Source organism: Dermacentor andersoni, chromosome 1 (assembly GCF_023375885.2).
Source record: "Dermacentor andersoni chromosome 1, qqDerAnde1_hic_scaffold, whole genome shotgun sequence".
NCBI classification, from domain to species: domain Eukaryota; kingdom Metazoa; phylum Arthropoda; class Arachnida; order Ixodida; family Ixodidae; genus Dermacentor; species Dermacentor andersoni.
In genome coordinates this window covers 201,575,018-201,596,712 of record NC_092814.1, presented here as the reverse complement: position 1 = coordinate 201,596,712, position 21,695 = coordinate 201,575,018, and the positions used below count along the sequence as shown (strand labels likewise).

The following is a 21,695-nucleotide window of genomic DNA, read 5'->3' as shown; positions in this document are numbered from 1 at the left end:
TCATAGTCTGTCCGTGAACTTTTGGCCTTACACTTACTGTAGATTTAGGTCTACAGACTGCCGATAGACAATTCCTGTAGAGCAGTCTATAGCTAATATATACGCTAGCCTTCCAATTTTTGTAGACTATTGTCCATACAGGGAGTCCCAGCTAACATAGTTTAGCGAAGCTGTTCAACGAAGAATAATATTTAAAAAAGACGGTGCAATAAGATCCCATTTTAAGATCTATAGTGTTCAGCCGTCAGAGGTCTGACCTGTGGTCTTTGTATAATAGTATATCTTGCAACATGTTTTTCTTAAATATCTTATTTTCATTGAACAGCTTGGCTATATATACTATATACACCCTATATACTAGCTACATAGACCACATTTTGCCAACTGTGTTTCGGCAAGCGACTTTATTATGATTATAAATAAACACTCGCTGCGGGGGTTGTTAATAAGGATTCTATTAGAAATTTGTATAAAAATTTATTGCATCCACTATGCATATGGGTACATACCTAGGGAACTGTACATAGAAGATCATGCATGCGAATGCAAGCAGTCGAAATGTCTCAAATTCATGTAGCCGTAAATCTTTATGTAAGGCTGCATGAGCATTTGTGCACATGCACATTTAATAAATATTACAGTTACATGCATTGCACCCACCTAAATGAAATTTGCTAGCTGTCTGCTATCTACAAGTTAATTTAAATTTTTGCTTACAATTTTGAATATATATTATGCATGTGCACATGTCGCTTATCATCTGCGCTTATGCACTAATGTTAATATATTAGTAATGCTCCTGAATCAGCTGCACTCTCATATATTGCATAAACAGAAAGAATCGAAGTAATTCCACTAACACTGAATCATACAGTGCGAAAAAGAAAGGAAGTGCACCGATATTGAATTAACTGCTTTTATTGCACTATATATTACATTAATGTATCAAAATGCATGTCTTATGCTATGATCGAAAGAGACTATTTACTGATTTAAAGACTACTTCCCCTTGGCAAGCATAGTGAGGCTGGCCTTGACCTTTGTGTCATTTGTTCCAGAGGGGCTGCAAGCATATGCTGCAAATAAATTGATGCAAAAACGTCAGACAAAAATGACAATTGTGTATTCTTCGTATGTTCATTGAGCAGCTGAATATATTTGCTCAAATCACTTAAGTCAATACTTAATGCGGTTTAACTATGACTAATGGCTGCTTGTCAATACAAATCAGAACCATTATACAATGTTTCATTTTATGGTGTGATGAATAAGAGAACAGTCTCAATTGCTACTGGTTTTACAGCAACAGTATGTTCTTTTTATGACACGTTCATATATGAGACACTAATGCACTAATCCCAAATGGTCTCTATATCAATTGCTGAAACACGGTTACCCGGTTGGATTGTCTGTACATTTTTTAATGGTAACTAAATAATGCCCGCACACAATTATATGCTCAGAAGAGTGACTGTAGTATAGACAGTATCATGCCAAAGGTTGTAATTCATTTTCCTTAGTACATATTTAAAGATATTTCTCATACTCTTAAATGAATACATCATTGGTCATTACCTAGGCAGATGGATTAATTGCAATGATATGTTTGCTTCTTAGTTTGTTATACATAATGAGACATCTTGGGCATGCTGACGCAGCTGCAAGTTAGGCATACCGCATGAACATCAGAAATAGCTCGTGAGAACTTTCTGTGTCATGGAACGACCGATATGCACCTCCTGGGAAACTAAACTGAAGCTATAGTTCGAATGAACGCTATCACAGTAAATTATATAAGGTGCTCTCAAACATGAGTACTTTTTTCTAGTGTTTAGAGGTTCAGGACATTTAGTTGACGCAAAAAAAAAATGAATAAGAAATGCCATGTCAGTATGCTTCACCTTCATTTTTTTTTTTTCAGAAAGTGGTACCAATTTGTCTCAATTTTTGTAACGTGAAAAGCTTCAAAAACATGTTTATTACAGAGATTCTCGAGAAACCTTGTATGGCATATAACAAGACAGCATACCTATGTTGACATTATCAAATTCCCAGATCTTTTTCCAAATATTCCCTGGCTGTTTTCATGAAAATTCCGTGGCAGTCTATGACACCCACAGTTTAGGTGGGATAAAAAATATTGTGGTTTAATGCTTGCCAAGTTGATGCCAGTCTATAATTTTAGATAAAACGAATAACTCATCAGTTGCTTGAAATGCACTATTAGATTCAACTGAATTTAATCACTTGTTTAATAAAGCTGACAAGTGCTTGGGCAAGTTCGTAATTCATGGCAACATGAGCACAGCACGGAAGACAAGGACACAGAAAGACACGCACGTAAAACAGATGCAACAATTTGAGGGAAAACTATTAAATGAGTATTATGTTTATGGTTCATTAGTACCTTTATATGCAATTTGTTCTCATCGCTTATGTCAATAGTTAACTTGGTTTACCTCTGACTAAAGACTACATGAAATACGAATCAATATCATTCTAATGTTTCATCATGTTACAGTATGATGACCATAAGAAGCCAACAATGACACAAGGACAACATAGGGGAAATTGCTTGTACTTACCAAATGTACTAAAGAAACGATAACTTTATGGAACTGAAAGTGGATGAAAAAACAACTTGCCGCAGATGGAGAACGATCCCACGTCTTTCGCATTACGCGTGCGATGCTCTACCAATTGAGCTACCGCGGCACCGTCCTCCCATCCACTTTCTTGAGTATTTATGTTTTACTACTAGAACTAACCTTGACAGTGTTAGCCAGCGCCACCACTCACAAGTACAAGCAATTTCCCCTATGTTCTCCTTGATGTCGTTGTTTGTTGGCTTCTTATGATACGATTAATAAAAATTGGGCTCCTCGGTTAACCCCTTTCTCGTTCAGTATGATGAGCAGTTAGACAACCGTAATGGCCGCTGGTGCAAGCAGCGGTACGTTTCGCTTCAAGACAGGTTCATATGACACAAAGTGTACTTATCAAAATGAAAAACGAATGCGAGAATACCAAATGATTCCTATAATAATTGCTGAAAGAAAGATACCCGGCTGGACTATGTGCACATTTTTCTCGCAGTTAATGCAATATGCCCGTGCAGAACGAACATGCTCAGAATAGTGACTGCAGTTTTGAACTATCACATTAAGAATTGCAGTTTATTTCCGCTTAGAACAGCCTGCAATGTCTTTTTTTCTCATACTCCGAGATGAATACATTATTTGCCACATTTTCAGTTTAATTCACATGAATGGGGTTTGTTAATGAGGTAATGAGGTTGCTTATCAGATAAAAATGTTACAATCTCGTAGGTGTGTTAACGAGGTTAGAACAAGTTCAATGTCCACTAAATTATTTGGATAGTCTGTGGGTTATCCGTCAAGAAAAGGACACCAAATAGAAAATGTGGCCTTTTTTTATTTTTTTCTCTACATCATGTAGCAGACAGTTTGTCCGAGACGACGGCACTAAATGAAACAGTAATGAAGACCGGAACACTTATTACGCACTACAGGGAGTTCGTGTCAAGCCCGATTGTCAACATGCGAATATGCGCCAGCAGCTGCCTATACAACCACCTGATAAACAGTGAATAACAGCATGTACACTGCAAAACGCCGAAGCATCGAAAGGCGCTCAATGCTATTAAAACAGCTCGAAAAATAACTCCTGCTGCTAAACTGCTCATAAAAGAGGCCCGAAGAAAAAAATTCTCAACCCATCGTCGAACGCATGCCTTCAGTTTGAAACGTGTAATGGGTGCTTCCCCGATCGACTAAATTATTGTTCTCTAATTTTTGCGACTAAGTTGCGAAGCTGCGAGTGACTAAGCATATCGCGAGTTTCGTGCTCCAAAAGCTTTTGCCGTTGCGTATATTTATATTGGTTGCGAACAGCCTGATAAATACTGCTACGTTTTTCAAGGAAAACCGCAGCGCACACACTGCTGATGCATGCCCCGCAAAGACGGCCTTTCATCCGAGTACGCTAGCACTTATTCAACTATAGGTCTCTTTTTGAGAATTCGTCATGCTAACAGAATTTCGAAATACATACGTAAAGCGCGTGACGAGAATTTCACTGCATATGCAGCGCAGCGTTCATGGCGGCCCGATCGAGTGCCACGAAACGAGATCTGCTCAAAGCACGCTGCTTAACACACACAATCCGCTTGGCGGCTGCTCAGTATCGAGGTAAAACGTGGTGTACTTTCTTTTTTTACGGACTTCACCTGTGACGGTAAAATGAACAAGCGTGAGCGATCGCTTCCCGTAAGAAATTCCATATAGTGCAAGCGAGAGCAAGAGCGCGTTTTCAAAGCCTGTAAAGCCTATGCCCGAGTCGCCTACGCTACATGCAGCCGGTTCCCACTGCTAAATGCGCTCGCCTAACCATGAGCTATTGACGGAAAACATCTTTGCTAAAAGTTACCGTTCAGTGTAGTTGACGTGTGATGCCACAAACAAGATACGCATACACAGACACCAAGGTTCAGGGAGGCACCAGACACTGCTGTAACCAGGTATGCCAGGTAAAAAGAGTGAGAAGTAGCAAGGATATCGCAAAAAGATAGCCAAAACAGTTGCCAATTCATTGCAAGTGCTTAAATGGTAACCAAAAATGTCGCCAGGCAGCCGCCATAGGCCATCACTTCAGAATAAAGCGTTGCTGTAGCCAGTTATGATCTGCTCCTTTTGGAGCTGTTATGTTTAGTGCCCTTAGACTTATTTAAAACGCGACATGGGGATCAAGTTAGAACTGGTGGCTCCGTATTCGCATTCGGGAACTGTTGTCCCTGTATAAATGATCAAGTAAACGCAAGTAGTTGGCACTGAACTCTAGCACCAGCAAGTATGTCGGATCAACAATGCTCGCTCTTTAGTCGTTCGTCAATCTATCCCTGTGCCATACTCAACTGTACAAGCGAATATCATATACAAGTAAGGGTTTCTTATCACTTCAGGAAAGTGTGTTTCTAGCAGTTTTTTACAGCCATATATCCGTGTGTCCTCACACGCATTTACTCAAATTGATCATGGAACCGTAATAAAATTTCACTTTCCATCTTATGCCTTTCTGAGCACTCAAGTACAAATGGAGACGTTCCATGCAATGAGCCAGAAGGTGTTCCTCTTGCATAAATTTGATCGCTTGCAAGGTGGAGGTTGCGTCCACCTTTCCAAATGCACATGGTGACGATGGTCATAGCACATCGTGTGTGTCATATCAGGCGTAGTACAGTGAATTATAGCATTTAATTGTAATATTTTGTCTGGTTTGTCATTACTTCGTATAGAAAAATGTTGATTTTAAATGTAGCCAAAAAGTCCCTTTTCCTTATTTTTTGTCTGTCTCTCTCGCTCCGTGCCCTGCGCGCGAAACGGGTTGCCTTTCTCTTCAGTTTTTCAGTTGTTGTCTTCTTTTTTTTTTCATGGAGGAAGGAAATGCGTTGGGGGGGGGGGGGGGACGATGTATTACGAGCGTTGTGGGCAATCCTATAGAGCTAGAACGCACACTTCGATTAATGTAGTGTCTGTGAAAGGCGTTAGAAGGCACGTCAGGTGCTTGCATTGTCGCCAACGACGATGAGTAACATACAGTGCATTTCTAGCATATATCTCAGCGTACCGTCAAATGGTATACCTGCTTCACACATGTTAGTGCACATTTATCTGTTCCGATGATAGGCCAAAGCAGTCAGCACAGCTATGAGGTACTCATATGCTCGGCTGCACAGGCATACCGCCTGCGAAACACTGGGTGAGCTCGGAGGATTTGGCACATATCTTAAGTGAACGAGAAATTTTGATGAGTTTATAGTGATGAGTTATAGTGATGAGTTATAGATGAGTTATATCAGTCTACCAAAAACCACCCGATGTTAGTGATGCAAACGAGATATGAGGACAACGGGAGAAGTATTTGAGAATCAGAAGACACATAACGCGCACACCACATGCACGACATCGGTTCATCGCACACTCACACATTCTGCGTTGTCAGCTACAAATATAACGAGCCTCGAGCGGCCAGCCGCGCGTAAATTTTGCCTCTATTCGCGGGCTTCTTTCAGGCTCGAAAAAAAACAAAAAAGAAACTTTTATGTAGCACGCATTGAGCAACAGAAAGCTGTATCGGGAGTTTCTCATGTTCCTCTACAATTTTCTCATTAACACTTTTAATCAAATTATAATAATCAAGAAGTTGATTAATTAAGACGCATTATCTAATTAGGCCATGTGCAAAAAATAATATCAGTATCTACAAGGGACGGCAAACAATATTACCTTGCTTCGGTCCCGCTACGTGGTATTTGCATATTTTTATTGTTTGGTGCAAGTTACGTGAAACACCCGGTATATTCGACCTTCGTGCGGTTCGCAAGTAAAAATCACCGTCGGGGATGCTTTCCAGACTAGGGTGCTCCAGAGGTTACATTCTGAAAACCAGTACAATCATGGATGAATCTCTGCGACCATACCCAAAGCCAGATATCCATACCCTTAAACACCTAATTATCTGCTAAAATAATGACTGAATACCACGTTGTGGTAATAATCAGTTGTGGAAAAAGGAAAACCATCCGTGCGTGCGACCCGGCCTTCCCGATGATGATTCCACAATGAGAAAATGGTAACAGATTCCTCTTTCTCATTCATTTCAATTTTAACTTGCAGAAACTCCCCCAAGAAAGAAAATCATAACATTTTTTTTTTACTTCGAGCACGTTTGTGAATTGCACATGCATGCAGTTCGGGTGCACATCGTGGCATTGAGCTGCTGAAGAATTGCAAAACGGCTATTAAGACCAGAAAATGGGCATTGAGAGTGTAAGAGCACGTATGTGACTTTTTTTTTTTTTTTGAATTCCTCTATTAGGTACTAAAATGCCCGTGGGCGTCAACGAGACAGAGGATTCGCTTTGACATTGAGCCAAAAACGATAACCCGAAAACAATAGGAGCGCAAATGCGTTAACGATGCACTGAACATTACCGAACATGCTGCTACATGAACGACAACGTTATACCGCGCCTCAGGATTTAAATTGCCTCGAAGAACAATCACGCGGAGAACAGAAGTCGCGTGTGCTTTTTTTCTGGATAACTCGTTGTCGTGCACTTTCAGTAAATAATTATTGCCCGCTGTTGCATGTGACTAAGCGTGGCAACCTTGCCACACGGTCTGCATCTGTTTGGAAATAAAGTTTGCGTTCTTCTTCTCCCTGCTCCATCTTTTGGGCATTACAATATGGCACGCGTTAGGGATACAACGTCCAAAAACAATTAAATCCATCTTCCCGCACTGTTTCCTCAGGCAGGAAGGGACAGGTTTCCCACCTGTTCATTCCATGCGCCGCGGTGAGTTTGTTCCCTAGGCTTATTCGAAGTAGCTCCTCGTCAACGCCGTTAAATTCCGAAGGTTTGCTTTGGCGCAGAATGAGGCTGCTTTCGGGTGGCTGGGCATTATTAGGGTGGCCGTGCATGGTATCTACCTTTCCATGCGTAACTTTCTCCCGTAATTTACAGAAGCATAGAGGTGCTGTCTTTAATCTAAATTGATGTGGTTATTAAATGATGTCTGAGCTGGCATAAATTTATTTCCCACAAAACGTACGTACATGCACAATTTGCGATGAGGAAAGACGGGGTAAATACTGCCACCAACCAGCTTGACCAGCTGTATCCCCCACGTTTGCGGAAGTGGGCAGACAGCACATATTATAAGAAATATAAATCAACTGAGACGCAGCGAAAAAAAAAAAATAAGTTTATTGTTACCATTGTTAGTACTACTCCAACAGACTAAGGGACAGTGCTGCAAATTAAAGTAAAAGGTGTGGTGCACCACTAATTTCTAAGGGACAGGTAATAATTTCTGAGCTGTGCACCGCTAAAAACTACCTAATTTGTTCTGTTAGCTGTCGGTACGAGAATCTCATAGCATGTTTTCCTAAAAAAAATATTACCCGTAGTGTTTTAGCTGTCGAAAAATGGTGCATTCGATTATTGTTATGTTTTCCAATGGATATATTTCATTTTCCAACCCAAGGCAGCCAACCGGAGAATTCCTATAGTTGACTTCTATGTTGTTGTTTTTTTCACTGCTTTTATCTCTCTCTCTCTCTCTCTTTCTCGCTAACTCGCTCACTGTTCTCTCGTGTTTTGCTCTCGTCTGCGCAGGTGACCAAGATGATACTGGTGGTCGTGGCCATTTTCGCCATCTGCTGGCTGCCTTACCAGACGTACAACATTCTCCAGGAGCTCTATCCCGTCATCAACCAGTGAGCGCGATTATCTCGGCGCGCATCTACGTCGCGCGTGGCGCACCCTCTTGTGGTGGCGTATAAACTGCCCACAAATCGCGGTCATCGAGGCTCGCATGGCTTATCAGCCTGGCTTCCGGGCTCCGCTAATGTGTGTGTGCATATATATAAACTTACGCCAGAGGGGCGCGAGAAGTGACAGAAAAGCATTTGCAGTAAAGAACCGAAGAAAAAGAAAAGACAGTAAACGAACCCAAAGACGTGGAAGGAAATGCGCACGTCAGCCTGCGGCCCCGATCGTATGCTATCGCGAGCTGTAATCCTCCCATTCCGCCATAGTGGGTCTGCGCCATAGTGGGTCTGTGAGGTCGAGAACAAAACCAGCAATGGTTTACGAAAACAAAACGGCGCGCAAGCAACAACGAGGACCAAAGAAAGACGACACCACAGCGCTGTGGTGTCGTCTGGTGTCGTCTTTATTTGGTCCCCGTTGTTGCTTGTCCGTTGTTTTGTTTTCGTAATGCTGCGCCAGCGAGTCCAGATCCCCGGTATTCTGAAGCCCAGGTCTCCAGCAATGCTCTGTTTCTCGTTGGCGTTTGCAGCGCGTGCCTGAGGTATGCTTCAAGAGCGGTATTCCTCAGGGGGCCGTAAGTAGAAACTGGGCTATCAAAATGGCAAGTCCGGCGCACAGAGTGGCCGACACGACGAAGATGGCAAAATTTTGTTTGTTTAGAACACGGGTACGTTTTTGTGCGACTTACTGCTGGGGTTTTTAGATAGATGACTCGAGGTCGAAGAAAAGATCCGCGAACAGGTCTGTTGAACTTCGCAGCTAGTTATTTTGTTTGATTGGATCTGATAACGTAAGGCAAAGGTACTAGTACCAGCATGACATGTATTTAGTCGTAATACGATAATGGTGGTTAAGACCCAAGAACAGCATCACGAATATAAGTACCACCGATGCAGGGTGCCTGGAGCGTTACGATTCAAAAGCGCTTCGAAGATGAAGTCTGGTTGATTAAATTAGTTTATTTAGTCGGTGATGTAAAAAATTAAATTTGTTGCCAGCTTCTTCACAAAGTATTAATGCTTCAATAATTCAGATATAATAAGGTGAGACCATATTACCACTTCAATTATATATATATATATGCTCGACGTTTCGGCTGGAGACCGACCTTTCTGAAGGCTGAAAACAAAGTTTACAGAGTGTGTTTTTATACCATTTCCCACAGCTTAGAAAAAGAAAAGAAAAAAGGAAGGAAAACATTTGTGTCCGTGAGAGAGAGGGTAAATTCAATTATTTATGGCAATAGCTATTGAAGAGTAGTAAGTAGTAAGGGCTGACTTTAACGAGTGCGTAATTTACGAGGGCCTCCAGTTCGGCTAAGCGAGCTGGCGCAGCACAAGAAGCGGTTCCAGGTAAAAGCGTGAACAGGGTCTGCGCACACGGTGCCACTGGTTGTCTGCTGGGGTGGACAGCATCTCGCCGCCGTGGCCGTGAGAACGCGAACAACCCGAATCTTATTTCATCTACAAATTTGACACAATAAACATTGAAAAAACGAACACTCCAGAGCTCTCTCAACATTAAGATCCTTAGAAGGCAATGTACCTCTAGGTAAATACTGCCCGCCCCCTTACTTCCCTTTTCGATAAAGATCCTCTTCCGTGGATACGTTTCTTGCTACGACCAGCTATCCTTCCTTCCAATTTTTGCATCTATAATTGGTTTATGCATACACACCACGGTCTGGCACTCCGCCTATTGTCCGTGCTTGGCACAACGTGCCCGCAAGCATTCGCAGACAAATGCGTCCGCGGTGATCGTATTATATGGTGACTTACAGTTTACCTAGTTCTTTTAATGTTGTCGATTATTTTATTTCGTACACGTTTCTTTGTTCAGCTTGTTTCTTGTCTCTTTGATTCTTTCTTTTTCTTTGCCTCTTCGTTATTTTTTAACTACAGGTAGCCCTTTTAACTACAGGTAGGCGGGAACGAAGCCGATTAGGGTGTGAACGAACAAACTTCGTACACGGTGGCAGTAACTGTTACCACCTTACGGTCATCACATCTGCATCACGGGCGTCGCGTCGGGCTGCTGTCTACCCCAGCAGACAACAAACGACTCCGCATGCACTGACCCTGTTCACGTTTTTACAGCCAAGCTGTTTACGGCTAGGTCCTGGCAGATCTCGTCTCCGTGGACACAGACCAACAATTTTTGATGCGTGGGCCAATCCCGAAGATAGAGCAATCCCTGGCCGAACCACGGTGGAGGTGAAGCTAGCGTTAAGCACTCCCCATACGTGGGCCAATCCCGAAGATAGTGAAATGCCGGGTCGACCCGCAGCGTGGGTGAAACTGGCGTTAGGCACTCCCCATACGTGGGCCGATCCCGAAGATGGTGAAATGCCCGGTCGACCTGCGGCGGAGGTGAAGCTGGTGTTAAGCACTCCCCATACATGGACCGGCCCCGAAGATAGTGAAAAGCCGGCTCGACCTGCGGCGGAGGTGAACCTGGCGTTAAGCACTCCCCATACGTGGGCCGATCTCTAAGATAGTGAATTGCCGGGTCAACCCGCAGCGGAGGTTAAATTGGCGTTAAGCACTCCCCATACGTGGACCGATCCCTAAGATAGTGAAATGCCGGCTCGACCTGCGGCGGAGGTGAAGTTGGCGTTAAGCGCTCCCCATACGTGGGCCGAACCCGAAGATAGTGAAATGCCGGGTCGACCTGCGGCGGAGGTGAAGCTGGCGTTAAGCACTCCCCATACGAGGGCCGATGCCTAAGATAGTGAAATGCCGGGTAGACCGGCGGTGGTGAAATTGGCGTTAAGCACTCCCCATACGTGGGCGGCTCCCTAAGATAGTGAAATGCCAGGTCAACCCGCGGCGGAGGTGAAATTGGCGTTAAGCACTCCCCATACCTGGGCCGATCCCGAAGATAGTGAAATGCCGGGTCGACCTGCGGTGGAGGTGAAGCTGGCGTTAAGCTCTCCTCATACGCAAGCCGATCCCGAAAATGGTGAAATGCCGAGCCACGGCGGAGGTGTAGTTCACAGCTTCGCTGGTCATGCTTCTTCACAGAATGGAAAGGCACTCAATTTTCACCTGAAAGCGCTTCTCGTGCAACGTCTGCTCGCTTAGCCGAACTGGTCGCACTCGTAAGTCGCGCACTTTTCAAAGTAAGCTCTTCCTACACAAACTCTTCAATGGCTATTGCCATGGATCCTCGTATGTACTCTCTCCTTACCCGCCGCGTTGGATTAGCGGCTATGGTGTGGAGCTGCTAAGCACGAGGTCGCAGGATGAAATCCCCGCCGCGGCAGCGGCATTTCCATGGGGCCGAACGCAAGAACGCTGCGTGTCTCGTGCATTGGGGACACGTTGAAGTTCGCCTGGTGGTTGAAATTTATCAGCAGTCCCGCACCATGGCGTGCCTCAATGAAATCATTGTTTCTATTATTTTGTTTTTCTTCCTTTTTTCTCTTTATAAAATTTTTATAAGCTGTTAAATATAGTATACAGACAGGCTGTACACCTTGTTTTCACCCTTGGAAAATCACACGTTGCTTATATAAAGAAATATATATATATATATATATATATATATATATATATATATATATATATATATATATATATATATATACTGAGTCACATTGTAGTAATTGTGAAGAAAGTAACATAACTGAATCACGAAAGAAACTTTTTATTTGGCGAACAAGTGCCCACAAAAGCGAGTGACACGCAAAGTACAACGATAGAGTGTTTTAGTTGAGGGTCTTTACGGTACGCTCCGCTCCGAGCTGCCCCGCTAAGCCACAGGGGAGCGGCGGGCGATCTTCACGCTTTAGTTATACGTTTAGCGTAGCGGACCGGACCTTCTGTAGTTGCAGCGCGCCCTGGCCAAATTCAGGGCAATGAAAGAAAATAAAAACACCTTATGATCACTCTTATACAGTAAAACGTATATATGTATGTATATAACTTATTTCTCCATGAAGTATCTAGACGTGCGCTTGTAATGCGTTACTGGCCCATTTTATCCAAAGGAAAATAAAGCGCCGTCTTGGGGAACGCCACGTGATAGCCAGCACGCTTGCTTTCTGCAGCCAATCCAATCCTTTCTGACGCCAACGCTAGCAAAGCGCTGCGCAGCACGCTCCGCTCAGGCAGCTTCTAAGCGGACCGTGTTCCTCGCTCCGCTATCCCGCTTACGGTTAAGCGGACGGCGCATGCGAATTCGCGCTTCCGCTCCGCTTAGCTGCTTAGCGGAGCGTGAACACGCTCAACTAAAACACTCTGATAGCCACGAGCGCAGTCAGTGATCATCGAAATCTGATCAGCGGGTCAAGCGCGCCTGCTTTCATACATGACTCGTCGAAGGTTCCAGTGTAATTGCTGGTGCTCGCCTGCCTTCCAAAAAGTACTACACAATTCGCATCGCGCATACAGTCAGGTTACACAAAGTTCGGTGACAACAGACAACGGATAGATTCATCGATAACGTTTGAGAAACTTTCGATACATGCAGTGGCGTTCTGTGCCGAGCAATAGCGTTTGAGGTTTGTTAGTCGATTAAAAGCGGTCACCTGAGAAAGATAAGTATACGTGCGAATGCCACCTCTTTAAACACCATCGTCCCGATGCTGCAAACACAAAAGCGAAAAACAATGTACCCGTAGTAAAGAAAAAACAACATCACAGTAAAAAAGGATCGAAGTCCAAGAGTTAGTCACCAGGCATAGAAAGGTGTAATATGCGCCACGTGGACGACTTGAGGTCGTGCGCGGCGCCGCTGTGATTGAGAAATGTCGTCTGGCACGACCAGGGCCCAGGGCGCCAATATGTCGGATGATCTTGCAGGGTCCTAAATCGTGACGACGTCGTCGGTGTATCGATGTCCAAACCCAAACACGGTTGCCGGCCTGATTTTACACGTAGCGCCGTCGAAGATTGCAGTGTCGAATGTTTGCTGGCTCTTGATCCGCAGGCGGGTGAAGTTGTCGTGCTTCTTCGGTGCGTTGAAGATAGGCGGCGACGTCGAGATTCTCTCCGTCGGTAACGTGTGGCAGCATGGCGTCCAGAGTCGTTGTCGGGTTTGTTCAGTAAACCAACTTGAATGGCGTGATCTGCATTGCTTCTTGCATCACCGTGTTATAAAACGAAGGTGACGTAGAGAAGGACCACATCCCAGGTGTTGTGTTCGACGTCGACGTACACGAATAACATGTCGGCGAGTATCTTATTCAGGCGCACTGTAAGGCCATTCGTCGGTGGGTGATAGGCGGTTGTCCTGCGGTGACTCGTCTGGCTGTGTTGCAGATCGTTTGAGTAAGCTCCACCCTAAAAGCAGTCCCTCTGTCGTTGACAAGTACCTCTGGAGCATCATGTCATAACAGGATGTTCTCGGCGAAGAATTTCGCCACTTCGGCCGCAGTTTGTTTTAGTTGGACTTTTGTTTCGGCGTAGCGAGTAACGGTAGTCGGTAGCCACGATGATCGAATTATTGCCAGATATTGACCTCGGAAATGTCCCCATCAAATCCGTACTAACCTTCTAGAATGGTCGACAAGGGAGCTCGATTGGCTACAGCAATCCCGATGATCTTGTTTGTGGTGTCATCCGTCGCTGACCGCGTCTACATGTCCTGACGTAGTGGGCAACGTGGGCGTTCAGGTGCGGCCAGTAATACTTCTCTTGTAACCTCGATAGCGTACGGGGGGATCCGAGGTGCCCAATGGTCGGATCGTCAAGTAGGGCTGCATGACCTCTGGGTGCCGTGCTGAGGGCACAACAAGAAGGGGTGGACTGGTGAGGAGTTTTTCACGAGGACGTCGTCTTCCAGGGAAAAATAAGACAATCCTCGCGCTAGGGACAACGTCGGTGTTGCCTTCCAAATACTCGAAGAGGCTTTTTAGGTCGGGGTCTACTCGTTGCTATTCAGTGAAGTCTTTCGCGCACATTGTTCTCAGAAAGGCCTCGTCATTCTCGTAGTCTTGCGGTGGTGGGTCAATGAGGCGCCTGATATGCAGTCGGCGTCAGAGCGCTTCCGTCCGGACTTATAGACGACGGTGTTGTAAAATTCCTGGAATCTGGTACTACATCGTGCGAGACGTTCTGAACGGACCTTTAAATGTGCCAGCCAATACAAGGCATGTTGGTCGCTTACGCCTTTGAAGGGCCTGCCGTATAGGTAAGGGCGAAATTTCGTGCTAGGCCAGATGATGGCAAGGCATTTTTTTTTCGTTCGTCATGAAAGAGGGTTCCGCTTTCGACAGCGACCGGCTAGAGTAAGCAATGATTCTTTCAAATCCGTCTTTCCTGTGGAGTAGGACGGCGCCGAGGCCTAGGCTACTTTCGTGGGTTTGGATTTCAGTGTCGTCGTTGTCATCGAAGTGCGCGAGTACTGGTGGTGATTGCAGGTGTCGTTTAAGCTCTTCAAATCCTTCGATTTGACGCGTGTCTAACTTGAACTCGACGTCAGATTTTGTTAGAAATGTCAATGGCTCGGCGATGTGTAAAAAGTCGTTGACAAAGCATTAGGCACACAGGCCACGGAATCTGCGCATTCGCTTCTTGTCGGTGGGCTGTGGAAAGTCAGCTATGGCAGATGTATTTTACGGATGAGGACGGAGTCCAGATTTGCTGATGACGCGGTCCAGGAACAGACGCTCATCATAAGCGACGCGACACTTTCGCGGCTACAAAGTGAGGCCTGATGACTTGATGGTCTCTAGTTGTTTCTCAAGCAACCTAAGGTGATTATCGAAATTGCCTGCGAAGACAACGACGTCATCTAAGTATACGAGACAGGTCTGCCACTTCGACCATGCTAACACCGTGTTCATCACGCGCTGGAACGTTGCAGGTGCCTAGCACAGTTCGAATGGCATGACCTTGAACTCGTAGAGGCCGTCCGGTGGGATGAAGGCGGGTTCTCGCGATCACTCTCGTTGACTTGTATTTGCCAGTAGCCAGTCTTGAGATTCATCGACGAGAAGTATTTAGCGCTGCAGAGCCTGTTTAATCCATCTTCAACCAGTGGGAGCCGGTATACATCCTTCTTAATGATCTTGTTCAGTCGACGACAAGTCACGCAGAAACGCAGGGTTTCGTCGTTTTTCTTCACCAAGACTACAGGAGATGTCCACTGGCTGTTCGAAGGTTCGATAATTTATTCGCGTAACATTTCATCGACTTATTATTTAGGGCTTCTTGTTCCCGCCTTGAAACTCAGTACGGGCTCTGACGGAGGGTCGATGATTCGGTCGAATCTTCAGGTCGATGATTCTGTCGTGTTGGCTCAGGAAGTCCATACCGAGAATCACGTCTCACGAGCACTGTTGGAGCACAACGAACGTCGCAAGGTAGGTCCTGTCATGAACTTTAATTCTTACCTTGTAGATTCTAGTCGGCGTAATCAGGTGTACTCCAGGGGGCGATCGAAGATCATTGTTCGAAACGCATGATTCGAACAAAGATCTCCAATCGCGCCCCAGCTGTACGAATTTGAGGGCCTTCGCATGCAGTCTTGACTTTCTGCAACTTCGCGGCGAATAATCCACTGATGACGGAGTAGTCGGCTCCTGTGTCTACAAGAGCTGTGACTTCGTTACCATCGATAAGCACATCGAGGTCGGTGTTTCTTTGTCTTGCGTTGCAGTTAGGGTGCGGCGTCGGGTCACGGCTGCGTTGCGTTGCCCCTGTGATGCTACCTCGTGTGGTCAAGTCTTGATTAGATAACGTTTTCTTGTCTTTGATGCTTCGTTTAGGTGTCGGCGCATTACCGCTACGTCGGCGGGATGGTTATTCGGCATTTCGATGGCTTTTAGTTTCCCGGATATGGACTAAAGGACCAGCTACGGGTAGGGCCCATGAATGGTCGGCGCTGTGGCGAGAGGTAACGCCCTGGCAACGGTGAGCGGGAGGCTCGTTGAGGCCTCCACCAAGTGGCTGCGTGGCAGTCGGCGATGTCTCGTGGTCGTTCGCTAGCTGTGGAGGCGGCGCATTGGCTGCGAACCCTGGTAGCCCCATCTCGCGGTATAGAGGAGACGGTTGTCTGGAGGCCGCCATACGTGAGTCTTCCTTGGGGCGTTGCGTGGGCTCACAGGCGGGCGGGCTTGAGGCGGTGGGGGCAGAGGCTAGCGATGGAATTGCAGCGAGACAGGGCCCTGGTGCAGGCATGGAGGCGGACTCTGCGGCGAGCATCAGCGGCGTAGGTCATCGCTTCAGGCTGGGGCTGCGGTGATTCCGGCTGCACTTCGGGAACTGCTAATGACCATTGCATTTCTTCTCGCACGACGTCAGCAATAGAGGGCACCTGAGGCTGCGACCTCAGAAACATCCTCTGTAGCTCCTCACGTACAATTTCTTGGATGGTCTGGCGCAAGTCGTCGGTGCCAATAGTGTTTGGTCATCGTACTTCCGCTTAACCATTTGGTGATCGTATTGTCTGGTGCGCATTTCCAGCGTCTTCCAGATGGCCGTTTCTTCCGATAAAAATTCTGAGATGGCCTTCGGTGAGTTGCGAATTAGTCCGGCGAACAGGTCTTGCATCACAGCCCTCATCAGGAAACGAACTTTGTTTTCCTTTGGCAAGTTGGGGTCAGCACTACGAAACAGGCGGGTCTATCTTCAGTGAAGAAGGCGACTTTTCCTTAAGTAGCTGCATTCAACGTTCTAGAAGAACTTCAGCCTTTTTCTCCGCACAACGCTCGTAAAGGCCTGAAGAAAGCTGCTGTGAAATAGGTACCGTGACCTTAAGGTTGACTCCCGACTCTCATGCCATGTCCGAGCAGATTCATCCAAAGAGAAATAGACATGGCGCAGCTTGTCCTGGCAGTTCCAGTTGTTCAATGTCGCAACTCTTTCGTAGGTTTCCAGCCAGGTTTCTGGGTCTTCAGCCGATGATATACAAAAGGTCGATGGCTCCCGAGGCTGTTGCAGTAGGACAGGTGACGCTAGAGCACTCATCTTGCCTACTGATTTGGTATTGGTCTTTCTGGTCTGCTCGGATAGAAGCACCTCCACCACACGTCACGTTGTAGTGACAATGAAAAACGCAGTAGGAAAAGTGTGAATCACGAAACTGACTTTTTATTGCGTGTATATCGGGTATCATATATATATATATATATATATATATATATATATATATATATATATATATATATATATATATATATATAGTTATTGATCTAAAGATACCGTACAGGCCCCTAGAGGCATGGTGTAAGGGGGAGAGTACACTCAAAGTTACACAAAAATTATAATACATATGTGGATACACATACAAGATATACAGCGTAATAAATGCGCTACCATGCAGTAATGTAGTATTAACAATTATATATATATATATATATATAACGTTCTTGTATTATTAACAGTGAGAAAAGGTGCCCGATCTTTCATTGTTTATGTAATATAAAATGCACGAAATTCTCTTTCATCTTTCTGAGTGCTGTAATCTTATTTTTGTTATTAGTGATTTAGCCATTACTGCTGAGGTTCTCACGTTAGACAAAGAAGTTATTAACGTGAAAGAAAGAGACAAAAAGGAGAGATTACAGATGCTGAAGGCATAAAGGCAAGATGTGATACAAAGCGCTCAAGTACTCTCGTAACCTTGGGTCTACGTCAACGCTGTGCGCGGGCTACTCATAGAAATTATTGGCTGCCGTATGATCATTGCATGAAACCAAAATAACACCTTCGAACAGCGATGTGTTGAGGCCACCGTCTGACACTCTCGCGCATTGCTTCAGGGCAGTGGTGGAACGCGTATTGCACAGTTTCTCTTACAAACGCCAACATTTCCACTACTTACTGTCCACACAATCGACGAGATTCCCGCAGCACCTAGGGAAGGCGTGAAAGATACAATCCCGACATAAGACGCTCGCTTTGGATGTGGACGAAAACACTTGTCATGGCGAAATTCTCGCAGCCGCCAGCGGCGGCGGTTTGTTCGTTCCCCGTTATCTGGAGCACATTCTCGTGGGAATGAAGTAAACAATGAGTTTGTATCCATTCATGAAGGCGCCTAAAAAAAAGCACTTCTTGTCTTGGAGTGGGAAAGTTTGGCGCTCTCAAAACTGTGTTTGCAGAGCGCTGCTTGAGTGCATTTAGCGCTTGGGCTGGGGTGTTCGCCTCTAATAAGTCTGAATGTTCTCCGTAGTAGTAGTGTAAACATCATTGAAGTAGACATCGAATGAAACAGTATTCACGTCTGCCACCATTTTCTGCATCGAAGACGTGTACGCGTTTTTTTTTTGTGCTGGAAAACTGTCAAGATGCATCATTGTATTTTCGACATGATTGGACATGTGTGACCATTTTCTGCTTTCAGGTATCGCTACATCAACGTCATTTGGTTCTGCTCCCACTGGCTTGCCATGAGCAATTCCTGCTACAACCCTTTCATTTACGCCATTTATAGCGTAAGTATTTGTCAGTCTCTGTCTGCAATCATGACGCTTTCGCCAGGCAAAGCTTACTTAAAGTTTCCTACTTTGCTGGCATAGCACTCTAGCTTTAGGCTTCTTGTGTAATGCCAGATACAACTACAACACTCCGTAAGTGTTACGAGGGAATAAAATAAAGTATATAGCCTTGAAGTTAACAGCTGCTGAGGCAGTATAATTTGAAGTAGGAATATAAATGCATATGGTGTGAAAGCAGCAAAGCCGTGAAAGAGCCTGCAAGTTGCCCCTCGCCGTATCTAGGTAATAAGGGCAAGTTCGCCCGCCAACACTGCAGTCGCACGATGGCCAAGCCGAGCATCTTTTTTTTTTTTTGCATTGATACCCAAAAATTCAATCTTTTTTCATTGAATCATATACTGCAACATATTGCAACATGAAGGTGCAACAAGCATAATTATCGCGATGTGCCGTACAAAAGTGTGACAATTAGTTGGCTGGCAGGAATGAGACTGCAAAACACCAACATGTTACCATGCTATAGGCATGTCAGATACCTCACATTTATCTGTTGAGTGAAGTCGGCAAAGTTAGCAAGTCCGCGTATATTACTGTATCTGCTACAGATCTCAAGTAACATTTGATAAGCTCGTCTATATTATGTGAACTGTGCTGACTTAGTTCTTTACCCATGCCACACAACTCGCTGGTATAAGTTTGCAAGCGGAGATCTCTTAAGGCTCAAAATTGTTCACACGAGCCTCCCATGCCGCGTGCTACTAGCAATACTCAGTTTGCATATATGTGATTCACTGGGGCCTCACCGGACTCCTTAATGAGGCCTCGGCGTCCTGCTTTGACTGAACTCAAAATATGGACTCGTGAGAAGCCAGCCTTCTAAATTAAATTCTCGGGTCTTACGTGTCAAAACCGCCGTGGCCAGGATTTGACCTCGCGCCCTCGGGCTTAAGTAGCACAACGCCATAGCCACTACGCCACTAGGGCGGGTGAAGCCAGCCTTCGAGAATGCCTGGCGCCACACAGAATTCCTTCATCTCCATTTTGGTTCAGGTATGGCTAAACTGGGTGTAATCAGTTCACGCACTGATTTTTTGTCGTTTTTAGTGCCTATGATTGCTTTGGTTGAGGATCTTCGGATTTTGCTTTTTTTGCCATAAAAAGCAGTTAGTTTAGCACATACACAGCCAGCAGTGTTCAAAAAGCAATTTTGTTGTCTTTTTTTTTCTGAATAAAACGCAGCCATAGCCAGCGCTTGTGTTTTCTTCTTCTGTTCTTTTCTTAGTTTGGTGTCACACAGTATTTACAAGGCTCAAAATACCTGCAAGACACGGTTTCAAAAAATTCTGGGGTCTTACCTGCCAAAACCACTATTCCATCATGAGGCACGCCGTAGTGGGGGGGGAGCACTCCGGAATATTTTTGACCACCTGGGGTTCTTTAACGTGCACCTAAATCTAAGTACACGGGTGTATTTTGCATTTCGCAGTGGCCGGGGCCGTGGCCGGGATTTGATCTCGCGAGCTTGTGCTTAGCAACGCAACACCAAAGCCACTGAGCAACCACGGCGGTTTAGGCACGGCTTCACTGCGCTTTAAATTTGTATCTGTGATCACATACTCTCATATATATATATATATATATATATATATATATATATATATATATATATATATACATATATATATATATATATATATAGCCTCATTCCAACCGCTTAGCAGTTGACACGACGCCAACATGTCGGCGACCAGTACACGTGGACGCGTGCTGACTGCTTCCGCTGTTTTGCCTCTCTTCTTTTCGCCTCGTCACGCAGGAGAAGTTCAGCGCCGAGTTCCGGGCCCGGATGCGCTGCTGCTCGTCCAGGAGCAAGCAGGAGGAGGCACGCTGCTACCGGCAGACGCCCACCTCCGTGTCGACGCGCTACTCGATGCGGTCCTACTCCTGAGCGGAGGCCCCGCACCCCGACGAGACGCTGCGCCGGGTGCAGGCCGCAGAGGAGAGCGTGTAGCGTCGCCTCGGTGGCCGCGGCTGACGTTCGCCGAGGCTCCGTGCGCGAGCTGAAAGACCGAACGCTCGATTTGTCGAGCGGTGAATTTGTGTGGTTTGAGCGCCATTGTATGCCCGCGGTGCCCCTTATGGGCTTGTGATCAGAGGTCGTACTGTTACGCGCGACGAGCGTATACATATGACGCTTGGTCGAAGGTGGTTGGTGAAACCGACCACACTATCGAAGCGCAGTGAACGTTACAGTGCGATTGTTGTAAGAGAACACGTGCTGCGGCTGGTTTAGGGGTTAGTCCGTTCTAATACGCATGCGCTTTGAGGCGAGTCTCGATCGCAACGTATATAGCGCTGAAAATGTACTGAACAAGTCGTTCGGCCGATTGCGGGACGGTCGCTGAGAGTGAGAAACAGAGTAAAGCCCCAGTTACAGCCAAGCACGTCCTATACGCATCGAGCGGTATATATACATATATATATATATACAGGTTTTTGCTTGAGCTGCACCAACTATTTCTTTAAAAATGCCTGTGGCAGATACCACAATTCTTAGCGTTGATCTAAACTACTCGATGAGGGGGCTATTACTTCTGCTAGAACTAGAAATTAAAATGTTTACTTCAATAATTGACATAGAGACGCTAATTAGCTTCTTAATTAATCGTTTTACGGCACATTTTAACTCACGAATTGTAACTAGTGAGTTCGCAAGGCATATCCACTTGGAACGAATTCTCAGAACTGCCTCAGTTTCTAAATATTAATTTTGAGTGTCCAACCAAGCGCTTTGGTCTTCCAGTTATGTTTTTTTTTTCTAAAAACGCTGTTTTCTGCATCGGAGGTCAAAAATAACTGGAACGCCAACGCATTTCGTCGGACACTTTGAAAATTAATATCTGGGAACTGAGGCAGTCCTGAGAATTCGTTCCAAGTGGATACGCCTTGCCA

The 21,695-nt window shown here is 45.4% G+C and overlaps 1 protein-coding gene across 1 annotated transcript in view; it reads left to right on the top strand.

The window, feature by feature from the left end:
• The window catches only part of LOC126547083 (RYamide receptor-like), a 295,145-nt gene extending 273,712 nt beyond the window's left edge, over positions 1-21,433 (top strand). The window contains exons 2-4 of the mRNA XM_050194937.2: positions 8,201-8,301; positions 18,650-18,740; positions 20,560-21,433. Coding sequence (XP_050050894.2) covers positions 8,201-8,301; positions 18,650-18,740; positions 20,560-20,691 — 324 coding nt within the window. The 3' untranslated portion in view covers positions 20,692-21,433. The remainder of the gene's footprint in view (positions 1-8,200; positions 8,302-18,649; positions 18,741-20,559) is intronic.
• Positions 21,434-21,695: the final 262 nt, after the last annotated feature.